The sequence below is a fragment of the Larus michahellis genome, chromosome 18 (assembly GCF_964199755.1).
Source record: "Larus michahellis chromosome 18, bLarMic1.1, whole genome shotgun sequence".
Taxonomy (NCBI): domain Eukaryota; kingdom Metazoa; phylum Chordata; class Aves; order Charadriiformes; family Laridae; genus Larus; species Larus michahellis.
The window spans coordinates 1246313-1265831 of NC_133913.1; the positions used below are offsets into that span (position 1 = coordinate 1246313).

A 19519-nucleotide genomic window follows, 5' to 3' on the forward strand; every position below is an offset into this window, starting at 1 on the left:
AGTTAATATTTTTGATTTACTGATACCCACACGGTTATACTGTGGCTGCTAAATTTACCAACTTGCCTGCAACACAAAATTAAAAAAGCTCTTCCAGCTGTGTCAGTAAGTACGTAAGTTTTACAGGGGAAAATGCGGCCAAGAAAGTTCTCTCGTAGAACAGGCAGTGCTGCCAGAGACTTAAAAACCTCACACCACTGGACAGGACTTGTGATAGCTCATTTTTGCCTTCCTAGGATTTGTACAATAACGCACGCTGCTGCAGAAGTTAAAATTATCCAAACCGAAGCAGGAGTTGAAGGAATTTACTCAGTCTTACTTGGGACGATACCCAGTAATTACAGCTCCCTAAAACTAATCCAATTACTTCCAAGAATTAGTGAACAAAGAGGGGGAAAGACAGTATTTTAACAGCATACCTATAAGTAACAAGGCCCCAGTTCTCCATGGCACCTTTATAAAATAAATACAAAGGTTTATTGATATTGATTCACACCTCTTCCTAAATGTTTAAAATTCAAATAAAATACAGTTCATCAATAAAGCGAGTTACTTTACCAGCAGCAAAGTCTGCAATAGCTATGAGATCAATTTTAGGAAGAGGGTAAGGAACATTGAAGTAGTCCTTATAAAAAGGCAGAGTTTTAGCAGCAACCTGTAAGAAATAAGAGGAGAAATGTTAACTTGGAACAATTGGCAAAACTTGAAAATTTATGACTGAAACCAGCCTAAGAAAGCAGCATACACAAGATTTCTTCCAGAAGCCCCATTCCCAGCTTCCAGAGCACAATGGTTTGGAAGACTCCCATCCCCTTTTTCTCCCAGGCTGTAGCCTACCCTTCAGTACTTCTCATCATCTTTGGACCAAAGGCTACATCACCAAATCAGAACTGAATCAAACCGTATGTTCTCATCATTATAGACATTCATTTGTCCAAAACTGAAATTCTGTTTAATATCAAGCCCGGTCTCTCCGAGCCATTAAAGCAAAAAACCACCCTCACGAGCTTTGCATGGATTTAGGTGACCGAACGGAGGAGAGGGCTACGTCCAGCCTGATCGCTACAGCAGTAACGGTGTCACCCTGAGAGCATTTACCTCTAATGCAAACTTTCCTTGTTCCGCTTTGCCAACGGGAGTGTAAACACGCACTAAGACGCCGTCGAGGGACCTGGCCTCCACGAAGTCGTATTCTCCCACCACAAACGCTACAAGATATGTCGACATTATGGGGGTGCGAGCGAACTTCACTTCCACCAGATTTTCATCGTCTGGGTACGGCTTCCGGTCAATGACATTCTTTCAACACGAAAGGGAATCAGTTAATTTCGTGGAAGTGAAACTGTATTACACAATGCATTTGACTAACTATTACATCACTATGAGTCATGCATTTAAAATGAACGGACTTCTTTTATGATTTTAAAACACAGACCACAATGTAGTTCCCCTCCTAACTAAAATTGCCCCACCACATATAGAGGTGTGCTTTTTAGTATATATATGTTATATTCCATTACTGCAAAGGCAGCTGAACACATCAGGTATCAGCTGCTGTCCTTGAAAGAGAGTATTGCTCGCATCCCAGTAAAGCACTGGGCTTTCACTTCAAATTCTGAAACAGAAACCATAACCATGCGGTCAAGGCTAGACTCTACAGGAAACTATGAAAGTTAGCTACTGGAATACAAATGTCCATTTTTAAACTGACTTGCTCTTCTCCAGCAACATCTTCGAGAAATATTTGCACCGTTATTTAAAGCAGCAACCTGAAAATGCCCACTTGTATTTGTGAGAGAGGTACTTCTACTTGCACATTGCTCCCCAGGTCTGATCAAAAATCCTCTAGGGCAGAAAACATGCTTATTTATCTCAAATGCTACATCTGCTTATGCAGCTATAAGAGCTATATAAACACGCAAAGGCCCTTTTTTCCCCCCAGTCACTCTTAATCAAGCAGCACGTGGCATGACACATGCTAAGACTTTTCTTTTTTTTTTAAAGAAACACCACTGTGGTTTGTACAACCTGTTTAGCTTTTGTGCTAGCATTTGATATCACAACATCATCTTTTACAAAGTTCTCTCAATTTAGAGCAGCTCAATAATAGCTAGCAAGACAGCCTATATTCCTAATTCTGGCTGTTACCAAGGCACGCTATTAACTATCAAATAATCAGCTGGCATTATTACAGTTTTATTTAAAACACGGTTTACTTGCCCATCAAGAACTTACCATATTTGACAAAGCTACTCTGTCTTTAGGAACCACCAAAGAAATATCAAATGTTGCCTTAATAGCAGGCTCATCCCAGCAAGGGAAAGCTCTGCGAGCGTCAGTAGCCTGAAGGAAATAAGAGCATTAAAAGAATAAATCAAGAGACTGTGGCAATGAAACACACACAAAAATTCAGCACATTTTACAGGCAAGAAGTTGGGTCAATAATGGCTGGTCACTGGTGTAGAGTCTCTTCACTGCCACTCCTGACCTCTGCATTAGAGCATTTTATTCTTACTGTGATAACTTATTTCACTCTTGGTTTAAAAAAAAAAAAAAGAGAAAAAAAAAAGGCAGCTGAAAAGCACTCTGTGCTCTGATGGAATTCTACAGTCTGAGCAAAATTTAGCAGAGTCATGACGGGAGCAAAGCTCAGTCATGTGAAAGCAGAGAGGGCACCCAGGCGTTCACAGAGCGTACACACAAGACCACCTATTTATATTCTGTCAGTAGACTGCACCCAAGAAATGTTCTATTTGTACGAGGTACGTACTCCATATTTTTATGTAACCAGGCAGATGACTATGAAATTACAATATGGTATAAAATTCTGTCATTATGTCCAGGGTTTACGTAATACTCGAGACAGAATCTGGCTCTCATTTTGGATGTCATTAAGATACTGAGATAAAGGCAGAGTGTCCTATTAAAAAAATTAATATACCTCCCAAAGGATAGTTATACAGAGTTATTTGACCACATCTAAATCAACAGCTGTTTTTAAACATTGCCGCTATTGTATATAGACGATGCATCACACATCGGCATGATCCTTGGCTGGGGAATTTGCCAGATCCAGAATTTACTGACCTTCAAGTCGCAATGTAAAGGCTGCTTTTAGTATTACCCATCCACACTAAGAGCAAGGAGCAAATAAATATGGATTTTTGAAATTTACCCAGAGGGTATAGCTAAAGCTAGGAAATCAGGTCTTTGCTTCTTCTAAGAAAAAATCCTATATTGAGAGTGACATTCCCTGAACACAAAAATATAGCCCATACCTCAAACTGAGTGACAGCAGCATAACGTGTGTCTCCAGTAGGGGTGGTATATTTACTTCGGTAAAAACCTTTCATTTTATCGTTCAGCTCCCCTACAAAGTCTATCTTTAGCGTCCCTGTCCCTGTAACAGAAACAGATGGGACATTGTTATTTGCACGTGCCAAACAGAACATTTATTTGGTCTGGACCTTCCAGGCTACTCAGCTGGCCCACTGCCCTTCTGAAATAAGATGTCCCTTAACTCTTCTCCACCCACCGCTTTTTTTGCCAGCCTCCCTCAAACCCTTCACCCTCCTTACAGACCTGCCTTAAGCCATTTGAGATGTCTGGCCCTACAATCCTTACCTTCGAATAAAGTTTACAAAAATATAGGATGGCTACTAAGTAATAATAGCATCTACGAAGTCTTTTACAAAAGCCAAGATGGAGCATTGGCTGCATTCAAGCTTGTAAGTCAATTAGTCTCGGGATTTATTCTGCCCTCAATGTCTCAGTGCAAAAGGGGAAACCTGATCTCGATCAGAGAGGCAGCATGCCAATACCCCACAGAATGAAACACCAAAGTTTGATCCCCCTCGAATCTTTCTATTTGTATTTGTCAAGATGAAATAAAACCGCTTTATTCAAGCTGAGGAGCTGAGTTTCAATCAACAAGCTCCTCAGAGAAAAAAAAAAACTGTAGCAGTTTCAAAAGAATGAGTACATTCCCACCTAGGAAAATACTGCAGTAATTCAGATTAGCTCATTCTCAGCAAGAGGAAAACAGATCATCTGTATCTAACGTAAGTAGTTCCGAGCCTAACTCCCAATAGCAGGTAAATAATTAGAGTGGCCTCGGGTGTTGGAAGCAAACATCACCAACAGTGAAACAATTTCCAATTCCAGAGGCTCACAAAGTGACTTACAGTGGACAGACTCCCCAGGGTGCACTAAATTCGCCGTCAGAAACTTCAGGGAACTTCAGACACGGTTGAAGCAAGCAGAAAGCATAAAACAGCTCTTACCTTTCTGGAGAGTACTGGGAAAGGAGAGAGTGACCTTTTCATCCTCATTTTGATAGTTGAACCCTGTGGCATGCACCTCTGAAACAGAAAACCAGACTACTTTGTTCAAATAAGCTCCAGAGATATATTTTTTTTTTATCTCACAAACATTTAAAATTAACTAAATCAGCTGAATCAAAGAACATGCTGTAGTTACTGAATAAATCAATGAAGATTTTGAACAATCCAGAATGATATAAACGCAAGCAACAAAAGAAAACACCACCCACAGTGAGAACAGTACCCTGTACACCTCCAGGAACGCCGGTAATGACTACAAAATCCTGACAAATGGTAAAATATTGCATTAAACTTCCCCTCAATATTAAATGCTTACATCAGTGCAGCAGGATTCTTATTAATTATTCCACACAGTATGCTTATGACTTATTAAACTAATCTGTGGATCTCACTTTGAAAAGCACACCAATATCCACAGCAAGGTGGTGGTGTTTGGTTTTCACCACCAAGAAAAACACAATGTTGATTTTATTTAAAAATTGTCTTCTGAACCAGAGACCTACCTTGGAGTTTATATACCTTGCAGCGAGGGCATCCAAAATCAACCAGAATATTAAGCAGTATGGCATTTACATGGCAGTACATCTATTTGTAGATGGAAATAGCCAAATTGGGAGGCCAAGCTGGATAGATGCAGGGAAGGAATTGGTACACGGGAATTAAACTGTCCTGCAGCTTAAGAGTTAGCAGAACCAAGAGAGGACACCTGGTGTTGCTTCTTCCTTCCCAATTCATCAAGTCCCACTCGCTGCATCCAAGGCGATGCACATCTGTGCTCCTTCAACCAAAAAAAAATATCTAAAACAGCTACACAGGACCTCACTGCAAGTCCCACTGCCTGTGTCAGTCTATACTCAACCACCGCAGTAACGAGCTATCTTCAAGGAATGCAAATCAACACCAAAATAACTGAGTAATGCTTTCTACCACACATCAGCGTCTTAACTACCAAATGTGGTAAGCCTGGACACAGCGATACACCTTCCTATGCAGACATACTGATGGATAATTCTAGATTTAAAAATACAATAAACATCTGGCAGTTCAGTACAAGCTGCCTGCCCCATCCCGCTTACATCACTCAAATGGAAGTGCAAACACACAGAGGATATTGAAATGCTACCAAGGGTCTAGCAACATTTTCAGATACTTTCAAAATTGACCTAGGAAGAAAGATTCAGTAAATAGCTTCAGTTATCTACTGAAACAGATACTACTTTTGAACGGTCACAGAGAAAAAGGGCAAAAAAGAATACTGGAAAGTGCTGTGATACATTGAGGTGAACACCCTAAAAGAAAAATGTACCACTATATCAACTCCTTCATTACATGGAATTCCGAATGACAAGGCTTGTTTGAAACAACACCTTAATTTACAGAACGACCCGCCTTCCACGCTCAAATATCACTACAAGAATCCAGGTATTCGGTTTCAGAGGCAGCCTAAGCACATTCGCAAGATGTTCAGCTAAGTTGTTCCATATGTGACAAAATAACTGGAAACATGTTTTTATTTTTATAAAATTTAAAGTGCTATTTATTCTGGAATAGTAGGATTTCAGCCTTAAGTCAGAGTAAATACCAACCTCTGCTCACAGAGAACATAAATGCAGAAACTGCATGAATGCATTAGTCTTAACTATCGGTTTCGCAGTGCTCTGCTCAGCATTTAATCAGAGCTAACCACCACGCTGGGGTACATAATATGTAACTGCTTACAATAAAACAATTCTAGCTGTAAAAAAAAAATAAAATACAAAAATAAATTCAAGAAGGATCAGGTAGAAGAACTTTAGACTACTAGTCTCTACTGAGGAGTTCCAAGATTTTTAAAATCAACTGTAAGAGGGATGAGATAGACCATTTAAACAGAACACGTGCCAAGGACATCACACTGCCAGCATGCGTTGGGCAGCGAGCAACAAGAATTAAAGGTTTAGCTTTTCTTCTTCTAACTCTGCGGAATACTGAGGCAGAAAAGGAGACATTATGTGAGAGTTGGAGAGAAGATATTCAGGGGAACAACAGCCATGTACGATATACTAGTCTGAAAGTGGGCTTCCCAGGAAGAGAGTGGGGCTGATCGCTGACTACATCGCTTCGATCCGATTAATTTTGACCCCGGCTATCTTTAGAGTCCAACAGACAACAAACCCGTTGTTCTGCGGTAGCACGTGGGTGACCCTGGTCAGGAGGAAGGACGGGCTGAATACCTGTCGGAAATTTATGTTAGCCTTCCTGGGAGGAATCCCGCTGCCGGACAACCTGCAGATGCTGAGCTGTCAGCCTGTGGTCAGAGGCTAAATGAAAACCTGAGAAACGGCTGATAAAGATCAGTACAAGAACGCAGAATCCCTCCGCCCCCCGTGTATTTTAAAATGACCACAGCAAACCAAAAACATTTGTATCTTTTTACAGCTTCTAATGGAAACAATCTGATACCGAAGACAAACAATACCATGACTTCAGGATCATAGTTCTAACCTACTGAAACTGAGAAATAGAGAAGAATGCGTGTTATGCAGATCTTCTGCCAAAAGTTGACAATGAATATCGAGTTTCCCCCCTCCTCCTCTCTAAATGCGAAGCTCTCCTAAGAAGCGTATTTGAATCTGTAGCTCCGCTACTTTATAATCTTTTTAACATGTGGTAGGAAAGACGCAGGTAGACGTTACCATCCACAGAAGAAAGTGAAGACCTTCAGCTGTTGTTCCCCCGGCCCCCGCAACAGCCTGGGAAGGCAGACGAACACATTGCCAAAAGCAACCTTGTTTCAAAGAGCTTCTCACCTTTAATTTTACACTGTTAGATCCCAATTACCCCTAAGGTTAGAAACAGTGCTTAAACAAGTTTATAGTTTAAATAGGCTGGAAGCAGCCACCTCCTGGGGGATGCCGAGCGCTCCCAGCACATCCCCATCCCCATCAAAGGAGGGTCCCTGTCACACCCCGGGACCGTCCCATCTGCCGTGACAACCCGCCTCTGGTCCACGCTTAAAAAGCAATGGCCAGATTACACCTGGAACAGAAGGTAACACCCATTTACAGTTTCACAAGACCCGCATTCATTGAGGTGTTGGTGCCTAAAAGAGTCTTTCCACGCACGACTCCAGCAATCTTTTGTCATTCTCAAAGCAGTTGCTTATACACCAATTTCTGAAACAGCAGAATATAAATGAAAAATTCAAAGTTACATTATTATTTAAAAAAAAAAACAAAAAAAAAAAAACAAAAAACCAAAACTATTCAGTGCCAATAATTTAATCCAGAGCAAAAGAATCATGGAAAACCATCAACAATACTTTTTGTTAGAGTTTAAGAGAACTGCTTATAACAAAGATGTAATTGCAGCAAAAGGCTGTCTGAATTCCTAACAGTGTTGAATACAAAAGCTCCTGAAGAGAACAACACAGTTTTGGCAGCCTTCTAACTTTGGAGAGTTTGGCACTGCAAGGTTGCAAGTTAATCACTAGCACATTAGTACACAGTCTGGACCAAGCTGCATGAGAAAATAAAAAGCTGCTAGTGCTCCATGTCTTTGGAAAAAACGCATTAAAAAATCAGATCTAGCAACCCTCCCAAACTCAGGGCACTACATTTCAAATTTTACAATAGCTTTTAAAATAAATTACAGTCCTTCTACAGAGTACTTCCTGAAATTGCACAGTAACCAGATGGACGCATCAATTAATGATCCCAATTTCTGTATTACATGCTTATAAACACGGATCCTAGCCAAAGGTTTTAAGCAACGTCAAATGTGCATGTATTTCAAAGCGAAGACAAAGCCAAGTGCGAGAGATGGAATTTTTTTTTTCAAGTAGCCCTCATTCCATGGCATGGCGAAGTCACAGGCAATTAAGGTATGGTGGCTTAATGAACTTGCATTCATCAACTGAGCTGCAGTGACTGTGTGCACTCTGCCTACTCCATCTGCAAATTAAACCCGTTAGCTCGAAACATCTACATGTCGACATAGCATGCACTGTCCTCCTTCAGCATTAGCTGCCGAGCTACGCCGATGCAGTTCCCCAGAATGCTAATGCTTTCGAGCCCTTTCACATCTTTTCACGTGTTTCAAACCAGTGGTTGTAAAATCCTTTAAAGGAGTCAGAAGTATTCTCCCGTATTGGATATTCCCAAACCATCCGTGCCAACGCAGCCCAGGCCTCCTTAAAAAAAACCTACCTTTCAAAATTCTGTCGCATCAAGCCCTCTCCAGAAGAAAGGATGAAGATGAGCTTTTCTACAACAAAGGAAGGTTTCACAACTGGCTTAAACAAATCCAGTCAGCTATGGGCAGAGACAGTAGTCTCATTTTTCCCACCTGGCCCCAGCTGCATGTTCCCATTCCCTTCCTTCCACGGGCATTCACATACAATCCTCAGGATCAGGAAGATGATCTGTCTCCAAGCTGCCTATTTTTTTTTTTTCCCTTGTAGAGGCAGTTTTCAGCCAGTGCAGTTTCCTGACCCGCATGGCTGCTAAACAGTACAAACACGAACGCCAACAGAAGGAAGGGAGAAAGAACAAGCGTCATTGTCCCTTTCCACAGCAGCAGGACTTCGGACTGCCTGACGATCACTGTGAAAATGTTCGCGATCCCAGCCCAAGGGAAAGCACTGTTTGGAGACACTGGGGTCACGCTGCTTTCCATGAGCACTCCTGATCTTTTCTTGTTGTTTCTAACCAGCAGCTGAGGCTCTGGTGTAACCAGCCTCTAGCACTAGCATCCAAGCGTGTCCCTACCACACTAGGAAGGAAAAGACTGACATAATGAGTTCTGGCCTTAAAACCTTTTAAAGGTTGAAGTACAAATCAAAGTTCACTCAATTATTTCTGCTAAACAAACACCACTATGGTTGTTGGTCATTTTCTATCTGAAATTGCCAACTGCTACCCCCCAAGCATCTCTAAATTTAAGAAGCTGCTTTAGATGCCCCAGTATCTGAAAAGCTTTCCAAGCTAATGACGATGTAGTTCACCAGTACAACTCCATCACAATTTCACAGCTTCTTGAATGAGAGACTCACAGGAAGCTCCAACCACCGAGCATTCACTAAGCATGAAACTCAATCCCCTAAAATTTAACTTCAGAAACATTTATTCAGCCGAGCAAAGTCAACCATTTGGACAAAGGCAGTGCAGCACACGCACGCCTAAACGCTAAGGCTGCACTATAAACATTGCCCTACAAATGCTAAAAACTGGCTTCTGGAAAAAACAAAACCAATTGCTCCTTATGACTAATGGGAGGAGCCAGTCGTAACTTCGGCAACGGAAACTCAGTCTTTTGAGTAGCTTTGTTCCATGACAGCGTACCTGGCACAAACAGCAAATTCTCCAGTTACAGTCACTCCACTAGTTTTATGACTAAACAGAGTATTTTTCTCCTCCAAAGTACCGAGTAATCAATCTCTCCTGGTTTATTATTCACCATCACTCAATTGTGGATTACACAGCAAAATTTTTTACTTTGACTTTAAAGCTCCAGAGATCCTCCCCCCAGCTTCCTGTCAAATATTGGGCAATAATGTGATTTCCCTGCAAATCTGCATTAAAATTCCAAAGACCAAGTTCCACCCTCTGCTGTATCCATCTCTAAAAGAGCGATCAGGAGGGGAGGGAAAACATGGCCCACAGTTCTAGCAAAGATTTCCGTTGTTGTACAAGCCCAGGTGCAGTAGGCACTCAAGATTAACAAGATTATTAGGAATTATTAGGAAAATTATTATTAGGAAAAGAATAAACTGTTCTGCACAAAAGTCAACAGATCACCTCCATAAACAAGGGAAAGGTATCTGTTGAACAAGAAGCCCTCCTTTCCACACAGCTACTTTTCAGAACAGAGCCACACTTGAAAGAAGATAAGCGACCGACTATCTTTTGTCTCCCATTCAGAGACAAGCGTGAGACAAATTCTTCCCCACTGAGGTACAGAACTAAAAGAGTAACAAATTTTCACTAGAGCCTTTAAAGGAGAAAATGACACTAACTTCTCACTTGTTTTCAAACACACTTTATAGGCAATGGGTAGGAGGCTCACCTAAGTAACTAAATCCAAATGATCTGGCTGATATTTCTGTTGGTTCACTGGACTGTATTTCGTACTCTGTTTTTGAGACCAGTTATACAATTACCATCCAAAAGCTGTGCACAATAGCAGCATTAGTAAGACTGACTTGATCTCTATCAACAGGTGCCAGCAAACAGTCTGCCAATTTCATGCAATTTTACTTCCAAAGCCATTATACTAGTTGGCAGTTTACCAAACCGAAGGATATGTTTTAACCCCATGAAGCCTGAGTATAATTATAGTAAACATGCGATAAAGCTGCACCTCAAGTATTTATGATACAAGAGGTGAGCGCCTGTACTGCAGCCAGAGCGCTGGACTCCTGTTCCTGGGCATCCGGAGCGCCACGTTCCAGGCTATGTGAAAAATCAGAATGAAGGAATTTAAGCCACAGAAACTCATTTCCAGTGTAATTAGTTTTAAGTCTCCATTAAGATCTACTATTAATACTTTCAAGCTAAGGCCTACTATTAATACTCTGAAGCTACAAGGAGAGTATATCACTGTTAAAAAATAGTAAAATAGACTTCTACGAGAGGGAAATCAGCTTTGAAAACAACAAAGATAATACATTAAAATAGAGATCCTCTCCATTATAAGTATTTTTCCTGATTTGACTGTAAAGAGACTTTATTCCTAGGTACCTTCTCCATTTATTTTCATTTTTCTCAATGACAAAATAAAAAATTAATAGGTGGTTTGGGCCGGTGACACGGTGGTAGGTGGAACAGCCTCCATAAACACTCTGCTATTACTACCACTCTTGTTATCGCCTCATTACTCAGAATAAGAAATAACTCCAGGAGCGCTTAGCAACACAGTGCATCCAATCAACTAACGATCACTAACGGCAGCGTGTGAAAGGCACGCAGGAATGGAGCGCCAGGGGACAACCCGGGAGCCCAAATCAGGCACGCAGGAAACAGGGCCCTATTCTTTCACTATCAAAACCGGGTGGCCAGACTCCAGGCTCTTTGGGAACACTTTTCTCTGCCGCCCTCTCTCGCTGCGACTGCGCTTCCTGCAGCGAGCTCTGCTTTTCCACAACACGCACTGAAAACTCCGCTTCCTTCGGATGGGGCTCCCCATCCACCTAAGCACCACTTGGCAGCTCCCAACTGCACTTAAGAAGTCCTCTGGTTTCTTTAACGCTATATTAAAACAAAAAAAAAAAAACAATTTAAATGCAAAGACGCGTTGCGGACTCGCCACAGACAAAGCTATTAGCCATAGGATAACGTCACTACAACAAGAACTGGAATTGTTCCTACCAAATCCAGTCCAGAAAATTTAAGATTTCTTTTCTTCTTTAGGTGTTTGGACAAACACAGCCCTTCTCTCCAACTTCCTTCAGCTGTGGGATAAACATACTAGGGAAGTTTAAATCTAATCAAAGGAACACCTTTCTCCTAGCCATCATCAAGATCATTCCTTTAATTCACAATCATGGTTTTAATAAAGTGCTTCACGACATTATTGTGGCATTTTCCTTATAGAAAGGGAAGCTCTGCAGTGCCTTTTCTTGTCTGAGGGACTTAAGAAACAATCGTACGCAGCGGACCAAATAGCTACTGTGTTTAAAACAGCAATGGCTCATAAGAAAACCAAAAGGCTTTGCACACTGTTAGACTATCGCTCTGTTTCAAGGAGTTTATTTTCCACACCTTAATCATTTCATGCTTCAATTGCTAAAGCTTTTTTTGCGTCTGCTAAATCTCCTCAAAATATAATTGGGGAAGATGTCAACTACTATAACTGTGTCTCACAAACAGGTGCTGCTTCTTCGATTTTGCCAGCAACTTCCAGCCTTTCGCCGAGCCAGACCCCAACCGTTGTCTCCTCCACACAATCACCTTTTTTCCGTGTTGCCCTACGCTCAGAACAAAGGTCAATTAAGTGTCTTCTGTGCTTTTCCAAATCCTTCCCTATGAGCATTTCTTACTGCAGGCCATTATTGATGCATTCCTTATCTAAGACCTTGTCAGAGATTTTGTCAATACTGTGAAGTCCATAGGTACAGATCATGTTCTTACACAACCACCTGGTATAAAGATAAATCAAAATGTAAACAAACACCCTTTTGCCTATGACACACAGGCATGACAGAGTAGAACGCAGATTCCACGGAAGCTTGAGGTAACTTTTTTTAAACATAATGCAAATGGTAGTGACGAGGAGAGAATAAAGGTTAGATAATTCATTTTGTGCTTCTAGGGATAGGTTAACTTATCAAACTATGATGCAATTTTGCAAATTTGTTAACTGCTGGCAGCAGCATCTCACATCAGAAATGAAATGGATTAACAGGTAAAAACTCCAGAAAAAAAGCAATCCTACCTTCATCTCCTTCTGGCGCATAGGAAGCTGTAATAATGTCAATGTCAGCACAGTTCATCACAATTTGGTTGGTTGCCTGTTTCACCTGGAAGAGAAATTTTATGAGCATCAGGAAGAAATGGTGTCCCCTACTCCCTTGAGCTCCCTTAAGTAGGCACTCCCGCCTCCCTTTGATCTGAAACTCCCTCCATCATCAGTGTTTGAAACAAAATTTAGCGGTTGAGAGCGGTAAAAAAGATATTTCACTGACTGGTCTCATTTGTTCCGGGACATGTGTACTTGAATCATGTTCAAGCCATCTAGGCCTACTTATCAACACAGTAAATTATTTAAGGGAATGGACTGCCTGTTAAAAATTGGTATGAAAGTTTGACAATAGGGCCCTTGTACATGCCTGGGAATCCAAGACCAATAAAAATAGATAGAGAGCCTGTAAGCTTCCTGTTAGAGATGACCTACAGGAGACTATAGTAAAAGCCTTCGAATGCAAACGTCTTTCAGAGACGATCAGAAATACAACCTACGGTACCAGGTTCTAAGCTGTCGACACTGTAAAAACATCTTAGGTTAAAAACATCTGCCAAGAAATTCGCCTTTACATTTTCCTGAAAGCTTTCCTTCTGCCAGCTCTTGGCTACACACACTTTGCTTTATTTAACAAGTGGCCAGCTCCCAGCGTAGTAATAAACTGTCTCACTGTGCCAGCTTTCTATTTGGATGCAAGAGCTTGAATACAGAGGAATTCAAATTAAATATCAATTAATTACAAAGGGGTAAAATATTTGGGAATTAAACTAGGAATTATTTAGAAACTTATGGCTGAAACCACTAGAACCATCACACTGGATGGAGCTGGTAGTCCTGCTGGTCCGGGATACAATTTCTAGCAGTAGACAATGACAGTCCTTTAAATAAAGGAGCAAGAATTTCTGTAACAGCCAACTGGAGTTTAACGTATGCACAAAGGAACCGCTTCCTACCCCAGAGAGAGAGTTCCTCACAGCATAAGGACTTGTATCCCTTTCTTGGTTTTTCACTCTTATAACCTCAAAATGCCCTATTAACACCTCTACCCAGCACTCTGGCTATCCGTGCGTGAACACGCAGCAGAAACCAACTGGACCCCTTTGTGATGGAAACTGGTCCCCATGAACCCAGAGCTCCTCTGCCCCTGCAGCGCAATCAGCAAAGCACCCTGCACGCACACGCCAGCTCACCATCCCAGCATCTGAATGTAAATGCATTTATCACAAGCAGAGTCAAAATACTAAGCTGTGAAGCGTCATAATTGAAGCAGACACTTATCACTCTGCCATAAAGGAGCTGGTATCTACGCAAGATGAGTAAACGGAAGCAGATATTCAGTCTTGAGCTGAATATCTCGATCTACCTCGGCTCACTGGAGGAATGGTTCCTTAGTCATTGTGTACATAAAAACCAAATTCAAGTCTAGTCAGTGATAAGAGAGGCTTAAGAAATTTAAATGCATAACTTAATAGGCATACCCACATCATCTAGTCTAATAATCTGTGAACCAAAGGGCTAATTCCAGATACTCCAAGGAAAGCCAACCCCACGGAGGATGGTCAACACAAGACAAACCTAACTCAGAAGTTTCTTTCTAACCTCAGTCAGGAACTTCGCAAAGCAAACGTCCATGACTTATTCCTATTAACAGAATTGTGTAATAAATATTACGTAAGGGCTTATACTTTTTGACAAGCCTAACTATTAGTGAATCTTTCCAAATCCTGCTCGTCAGCCACCCTGCAGTAGCGTGTCCCACAGAGCAGTGCAGAAGAGCTGTGCTGTTCTCACGATGTTGCCTCTTTATAGCAATAAAATCAAAACAATGTTACCTAATAAACTTAACGCGATTCTAAAAAACAACACGTTTGCAAAGCAGAAAACCAGCAAATGTAACAGCTGAAGTAACACAGGTTAGATTTGATGCTTCTAGTAAAGATTTACAAACTGAATTTTTTTCCCCCCATTTGATGTGCATGAAACTAAAGGACTACAGCCCTTCCCAAAACCTGAGGTCCAAGCCTAACAATTTTTATCACAATATTAGAGGCTGGGGTTTTTCAAGGTCTTCTACAACACAGAAAAATTAGAATGAGAACAGCTTGTTATAAATGTCTAGTAGAGACCTTTATTCAATCTACAAATCCAAATCTCTCTGGATCAAGAATTCAAGATGCATAAAGAGCTGTCCAAATTGCAGACAATACTGGGTTTAACAATAGGCTTCATCTCTCAAAAACAACCTCTTCTGAGGACAGAAGAATTTCCAGCACAGCGCTGTGCCTGCAAATAAAAAAGTTTAGGTTTAAGTGGAGATAATTTCAGACGCTCCTTAGAAAGGCAATTACCTGGCTTTAGATTTTCTTTTCTTACCTCCTACAAATCTCAAGCCAGTTTTACAAGAGAGTACATTTAAAGGGATTGAGTGAACCAATAGTCTAAAAAACATTTACCCTCCACCTCCCCAAAAATGAAGGGCAAAAGTCAGTGTGCAGATGTCAATATTGACAGTGTACTTGCACAGCACACTTCTGAGGCTCTCATCAGTTAATTCAGTGGGGGGAAAAAAAGTTTTCACGTTGGCACACAGGCTCTAGCATGAAAGCCTCCTCCCTCTGATCCACTGAAAATAATGAAGTACAGACACACCTGTAAGAACAAAACCAAAACAAAACTATAAACCGCCCAGCATACTTCACTTATGACCATTTTATCTCACACGAGCCCATAGCCTCGTGCTTACAGACACCATGTCTGTCACGAAGATGAATGAAGGTGTTTTACCGTAAGTGATACCTTGAAGCTGCTTTTACATTTCTGCTCATACTGTGTTTCGGAAGACAGATATTCTGCTCATGCAGTGCTTTTCATGAGTGCAATCCTATTAAAAGGCAAAAAGGCATCTCCTTGCATAAGGTATAACCAATTACAAAGCTGTATACATGTGACCTGTCACCCTGCTTCACCTTGCTCTATAATATAATAAATTTGCTCTTCAGCAAGAAGAGGCTAATCAAGGCAAGAGCAAGCTACAAATGCCCACAATGGAAGTAGTTTTGCCATAAGGGTGATGTGTTTAAAAGCAGCAGATGAACGAAGACCGATATCTGGAATGAAGGACGGTTTCAAAACTTTAAACCTGTGGCTTTTGACGAAGGTCTAGTAACATTAATCCCAATTAAATACCTAGTGAGACAAGCCAGACAGATACCCCAAGCAGGTCTGCCCTGCAATAAAACTATGGAACTTTCAGACGTGTTAACCTGTCATTACGCTAAGATGACACATACCTCCCAACCCCTCACATCCACCTTCGTGCTCAGCGCTGGCTTCTGGGGAGAAAAATCTCACCCAATAGGGGATAACAGCTTAAATTCCCCAAAAAAGTTTTCCAAGGTAACATCATTTGATGGAAGAAGAGCTAAAAAGGCTAATTATTTGTCTCTGCCAAATAGGACTCAAAGATGCTGTAAGGCTTTTGATTTTCACCAGTTATTAGAGCAGGAAAGGACTTGATGGAAAAACCTTTTCAGGACACGAGAAACAGGACTTTGAATGGCTTCAGTAGAATGACAGCCTACCTGAAATACAGGTTGAGGTGCACCAGAAGACATCTTCTAGTGTCAAAACTATTTCTTTAGAGCCATTTATAAGACTAGATAATTAAAATCTTGTCACTCGGCTTCAGAGTCCTTTTCTAAATGTAGCATTATAACAAGCATGTATTTTTTATCATTTTACTCTCTAAAAATAGAGAACTAAAGTTACCTCAGTTCTGTTCTAGGTTGCATCTTTTCAAGAATTTCAAACTTCAATGAGAAAAGGAATAAAAAGTTTTATTCATCTGCATCTCAAGCCAGTTATGGTAATCAAGTAGTAAAATTGCCAATGCCACGACTAATTGGCCCATTGGAAAAAATCACTTCCTTCCAAAAAGCATCCAAATACACTCGCCTGTAGCAGTCACACATACTTCGGAATTGTCAAATCCACACAGACAAGTAAATCCCTTTGTAACTACGATCAATACAATCAGCCTTATGAATTACAGAACTGAAAGAGGCCTTTCTGTGGGGGAGAAGAGCAAAGGCATTCCTATTTTTGAAGCTGGTGGCAGAAGGGTCCGCAGAGCCCTGAGGTCCTGACTTTGAAGCACCAGACTTGAACACTGTAACGCTCAAATTCAGATCTAATTTCACATGCTGGAAACGTAAGTTACAGGGCTGGATACCATGGTCATGTATCTCTACTAGACAACTTCCCACTGCAAAAGATACTGACCACAAATACTACACCCATTAAGCTTAATTTTTCAGGGTTTACATATAAGAGCGTCACAATTAATCTTTAACTGGCATGCAGCAGGATCAGAAGACTACACATTCTTTAGTCTAGCAGACACTGCATAATTAACCTATAAAAAGCAACAGATACAGGTTAAACATTGCTAAATATAACAGAGTATCCTTAAGACATATTAAAGGGACTGGGAAAGATATTTCAAGGAGCCATCTACGTCAGGTTGTAAATTCTTTAAAGTAAAGATAGGTTTGCTTTGCAAGCAAGAAACACCTCACTGTAGTTTGTAATGAAATAAATAAACCACCACACAACACTCTCCAAAGAAAGTAGTTTATACAGAGGTAAATACCAGGAAGTCAGAAGACAACCTTGCACCTCTCTGAAGCTCTGCACCACGACACCCTGCGCCAGACAGGTGATGGTGTGGAGCCGTGACAGCGTTAAGAACTTCCATTTAGAAGCTTAAAACACCCGTTGAATTTCGGGAGCCAGATGTTTGCTTCTGTTGCCAGTTACTCATGTTTGCCTTTTGGGCACGATGCTGAAGAACAGACCGGCCGCACATCCCCTCTTTGTTCCAGCCCTCCATCAGGCCTCCCAGGAGTCAAAAGCGGAATGGAAAAAAGTTGACCTAGACACTGAGTAATAGGAGTGTGCTGCACTGATAACTAGACCCTGAGAAAATCAGGGTTATAATAATTAAATCTCAAGCTAACAGATGAATAAAATAGATGAACTACTTCCACACGCACACACACAAAAAAAAAAATCTTAATTGTGCTCATTCAGAAACATCCCCACACACCCAACAAATCAACAGTTTAAAACGCTAAAAGACGACAGAACCGACAGACCGATGGCAGGACTGTGAACCCGCGACTATTTCAGCTCCAGATCTGCTACAGACACGCAGTGTCCCATTCTCCCACAGTCACACTTGGTCCTAGCTGCAATAAAGGAACTATTTCACAAGGAACCCTTAAGGATTTGGGGGTTTTTAACTGTGATAAATGGCAAGTATATTCTGTCAGTTTATATAAATGTTACACAATTCTACAGACTTCCAAAATATTCATATGACCACAAATTACATTATTTAAAAAATTCAAGTAACCAGACAAAATTTAGTATTTAGGTTACCAGTTACTTAACAAGCTCAGCTTCAAAAGGCTATGAAATTAAACTTTATCAAGAGACAGATTTCAGTATCATTCCTTAATCAAGAAACAACAAATACTAGACGGAGGGCCAATTCCTTAACCTGAAAACTAGGAGTGCCACAATAAACTACAAACATGTAGCATTTCTTTTCAAGGCTTTGAAATCAACCTGGTGACTACTGACCCTGAAGCAACAGCCTTATCTTTTGAATCATAAAAGGCTTTATCCTCTGAAGCTAATTTGAAGGAGCCATATGAGCGTAACATTTATTATTGTGTTTCGGTAAGTTATTTCTAGGTGCAAAAGCCAACACAAGTGCACTGCCCCAAAGCCAAGACTGGAAGGTTATTTAACAGTTCTTTAGGGCCTGCTGCTCAAGTCAAAAGACTTACCAAAATTCCACAGAGAGGGCTGCCAAATCCTATTTAATGGCTCTAAGTGAGAAACACAAACTGACTGATCAACTGTTTACTTGTAATATCTTGACTAAGTATTACAGTCTTCACTAGTTCCAGTTTGCCATTAAAGATGCAAAATAACAAAACAAACAAACACTTTTGTGTATGTAATGAAAAGTTTTCCTGATTTTGTGATTAATCATGATTGATTCCGGCGTCAAAGTTTCAGTACTCACCCTGCAGGTCAGAAAGCATCACTGGTTTAAGTACTTGATGTGGATTATTGCTTGTCTAGCCATTATCATATTGGAACGGAACAGGGGGACTAATAATTATTCTTGATTGGTTATAAAACACAATACCCAGACCTTCAAGAGGAGGCAGTGTATGTATTTCCCTATCTCGAAATCTGGAAAATTCAAAGTTTGTGTCTTAATATAAAATCACTTTTACCTCGATGTCTGTACAATGTATCCCAAAGGTCTCAAGCATGCTGAAAACAGAATGCCACTGATGAGCTCCACTCCACCTCACTGCAAGGCGCCAGTAGAAATGGCCAACAGGTCCTTCATTGAACCAATTGGATCCAAAAGCACACAAATGTTTTATTTTCTAGATTCAATCCCAGCTCAATAACAAACGATCAGTAAATGTTAGCATATTCTTAACTAAGCCATTGCCTTGTACAAAAAGCATCCTGACCACCTGGTACTGTGGGTGAGCTGGTTCTTCTCTTCTCCATTAAGGTGCAGAACAGTCACCCTCTAATTTTCTGGAATGTCCCTTTACCGTGCTTTGGGTGCTGGCAGCCACAGCAAACTTCAGATTTCTAACTTGAGACAAGCACGCGAACACTCACCCCATACACCTTCCTGC

At 40.9% G+C, this 19519-nt stretch overlaps 1 protein-coding gene across 1 annotated transcript in view; it reads right to left on the reverse strand.

Moving 5' to 3' along the window:
• The window catches only part of NPEPPS (aminopeptidase puromycin sensitive), a 38435-nt gene that overhangs the window by 16583 nt on the left and 2333 nt on the right, over positions 1 to 19519 (reverse strand). The window contains exons 2-8 of the mRNA XM_074561607.1: positions 12756 to 12840; positions 4284 to 4361; positions 3279 to 3400; positions 2236 to 2343; positions 1099 to 1299; positions 559 to 655; positions 420 to 453 (exon numbers count right to left, since the gene is read on the reverse strand). Of these exons, the coding sequence (XP_074417708.1) occupies positions 420 to 453; positions 559 to 655; positions 1099 to 1299; positions 2236 to 2343; positions 3279 to 3400; positions 4284 to 4361; positions 12756 to 12840 (725 nt within the window). The remainder of the gene's footprint in view (positions 1 to 419; positions 454 to 558; positions 656 to 1098; positions 1300 to 2235; positions 2344 to 3278; positions 3401 to 4283; positions 4362 to 12755; positions 12841 to 19519) is intronic.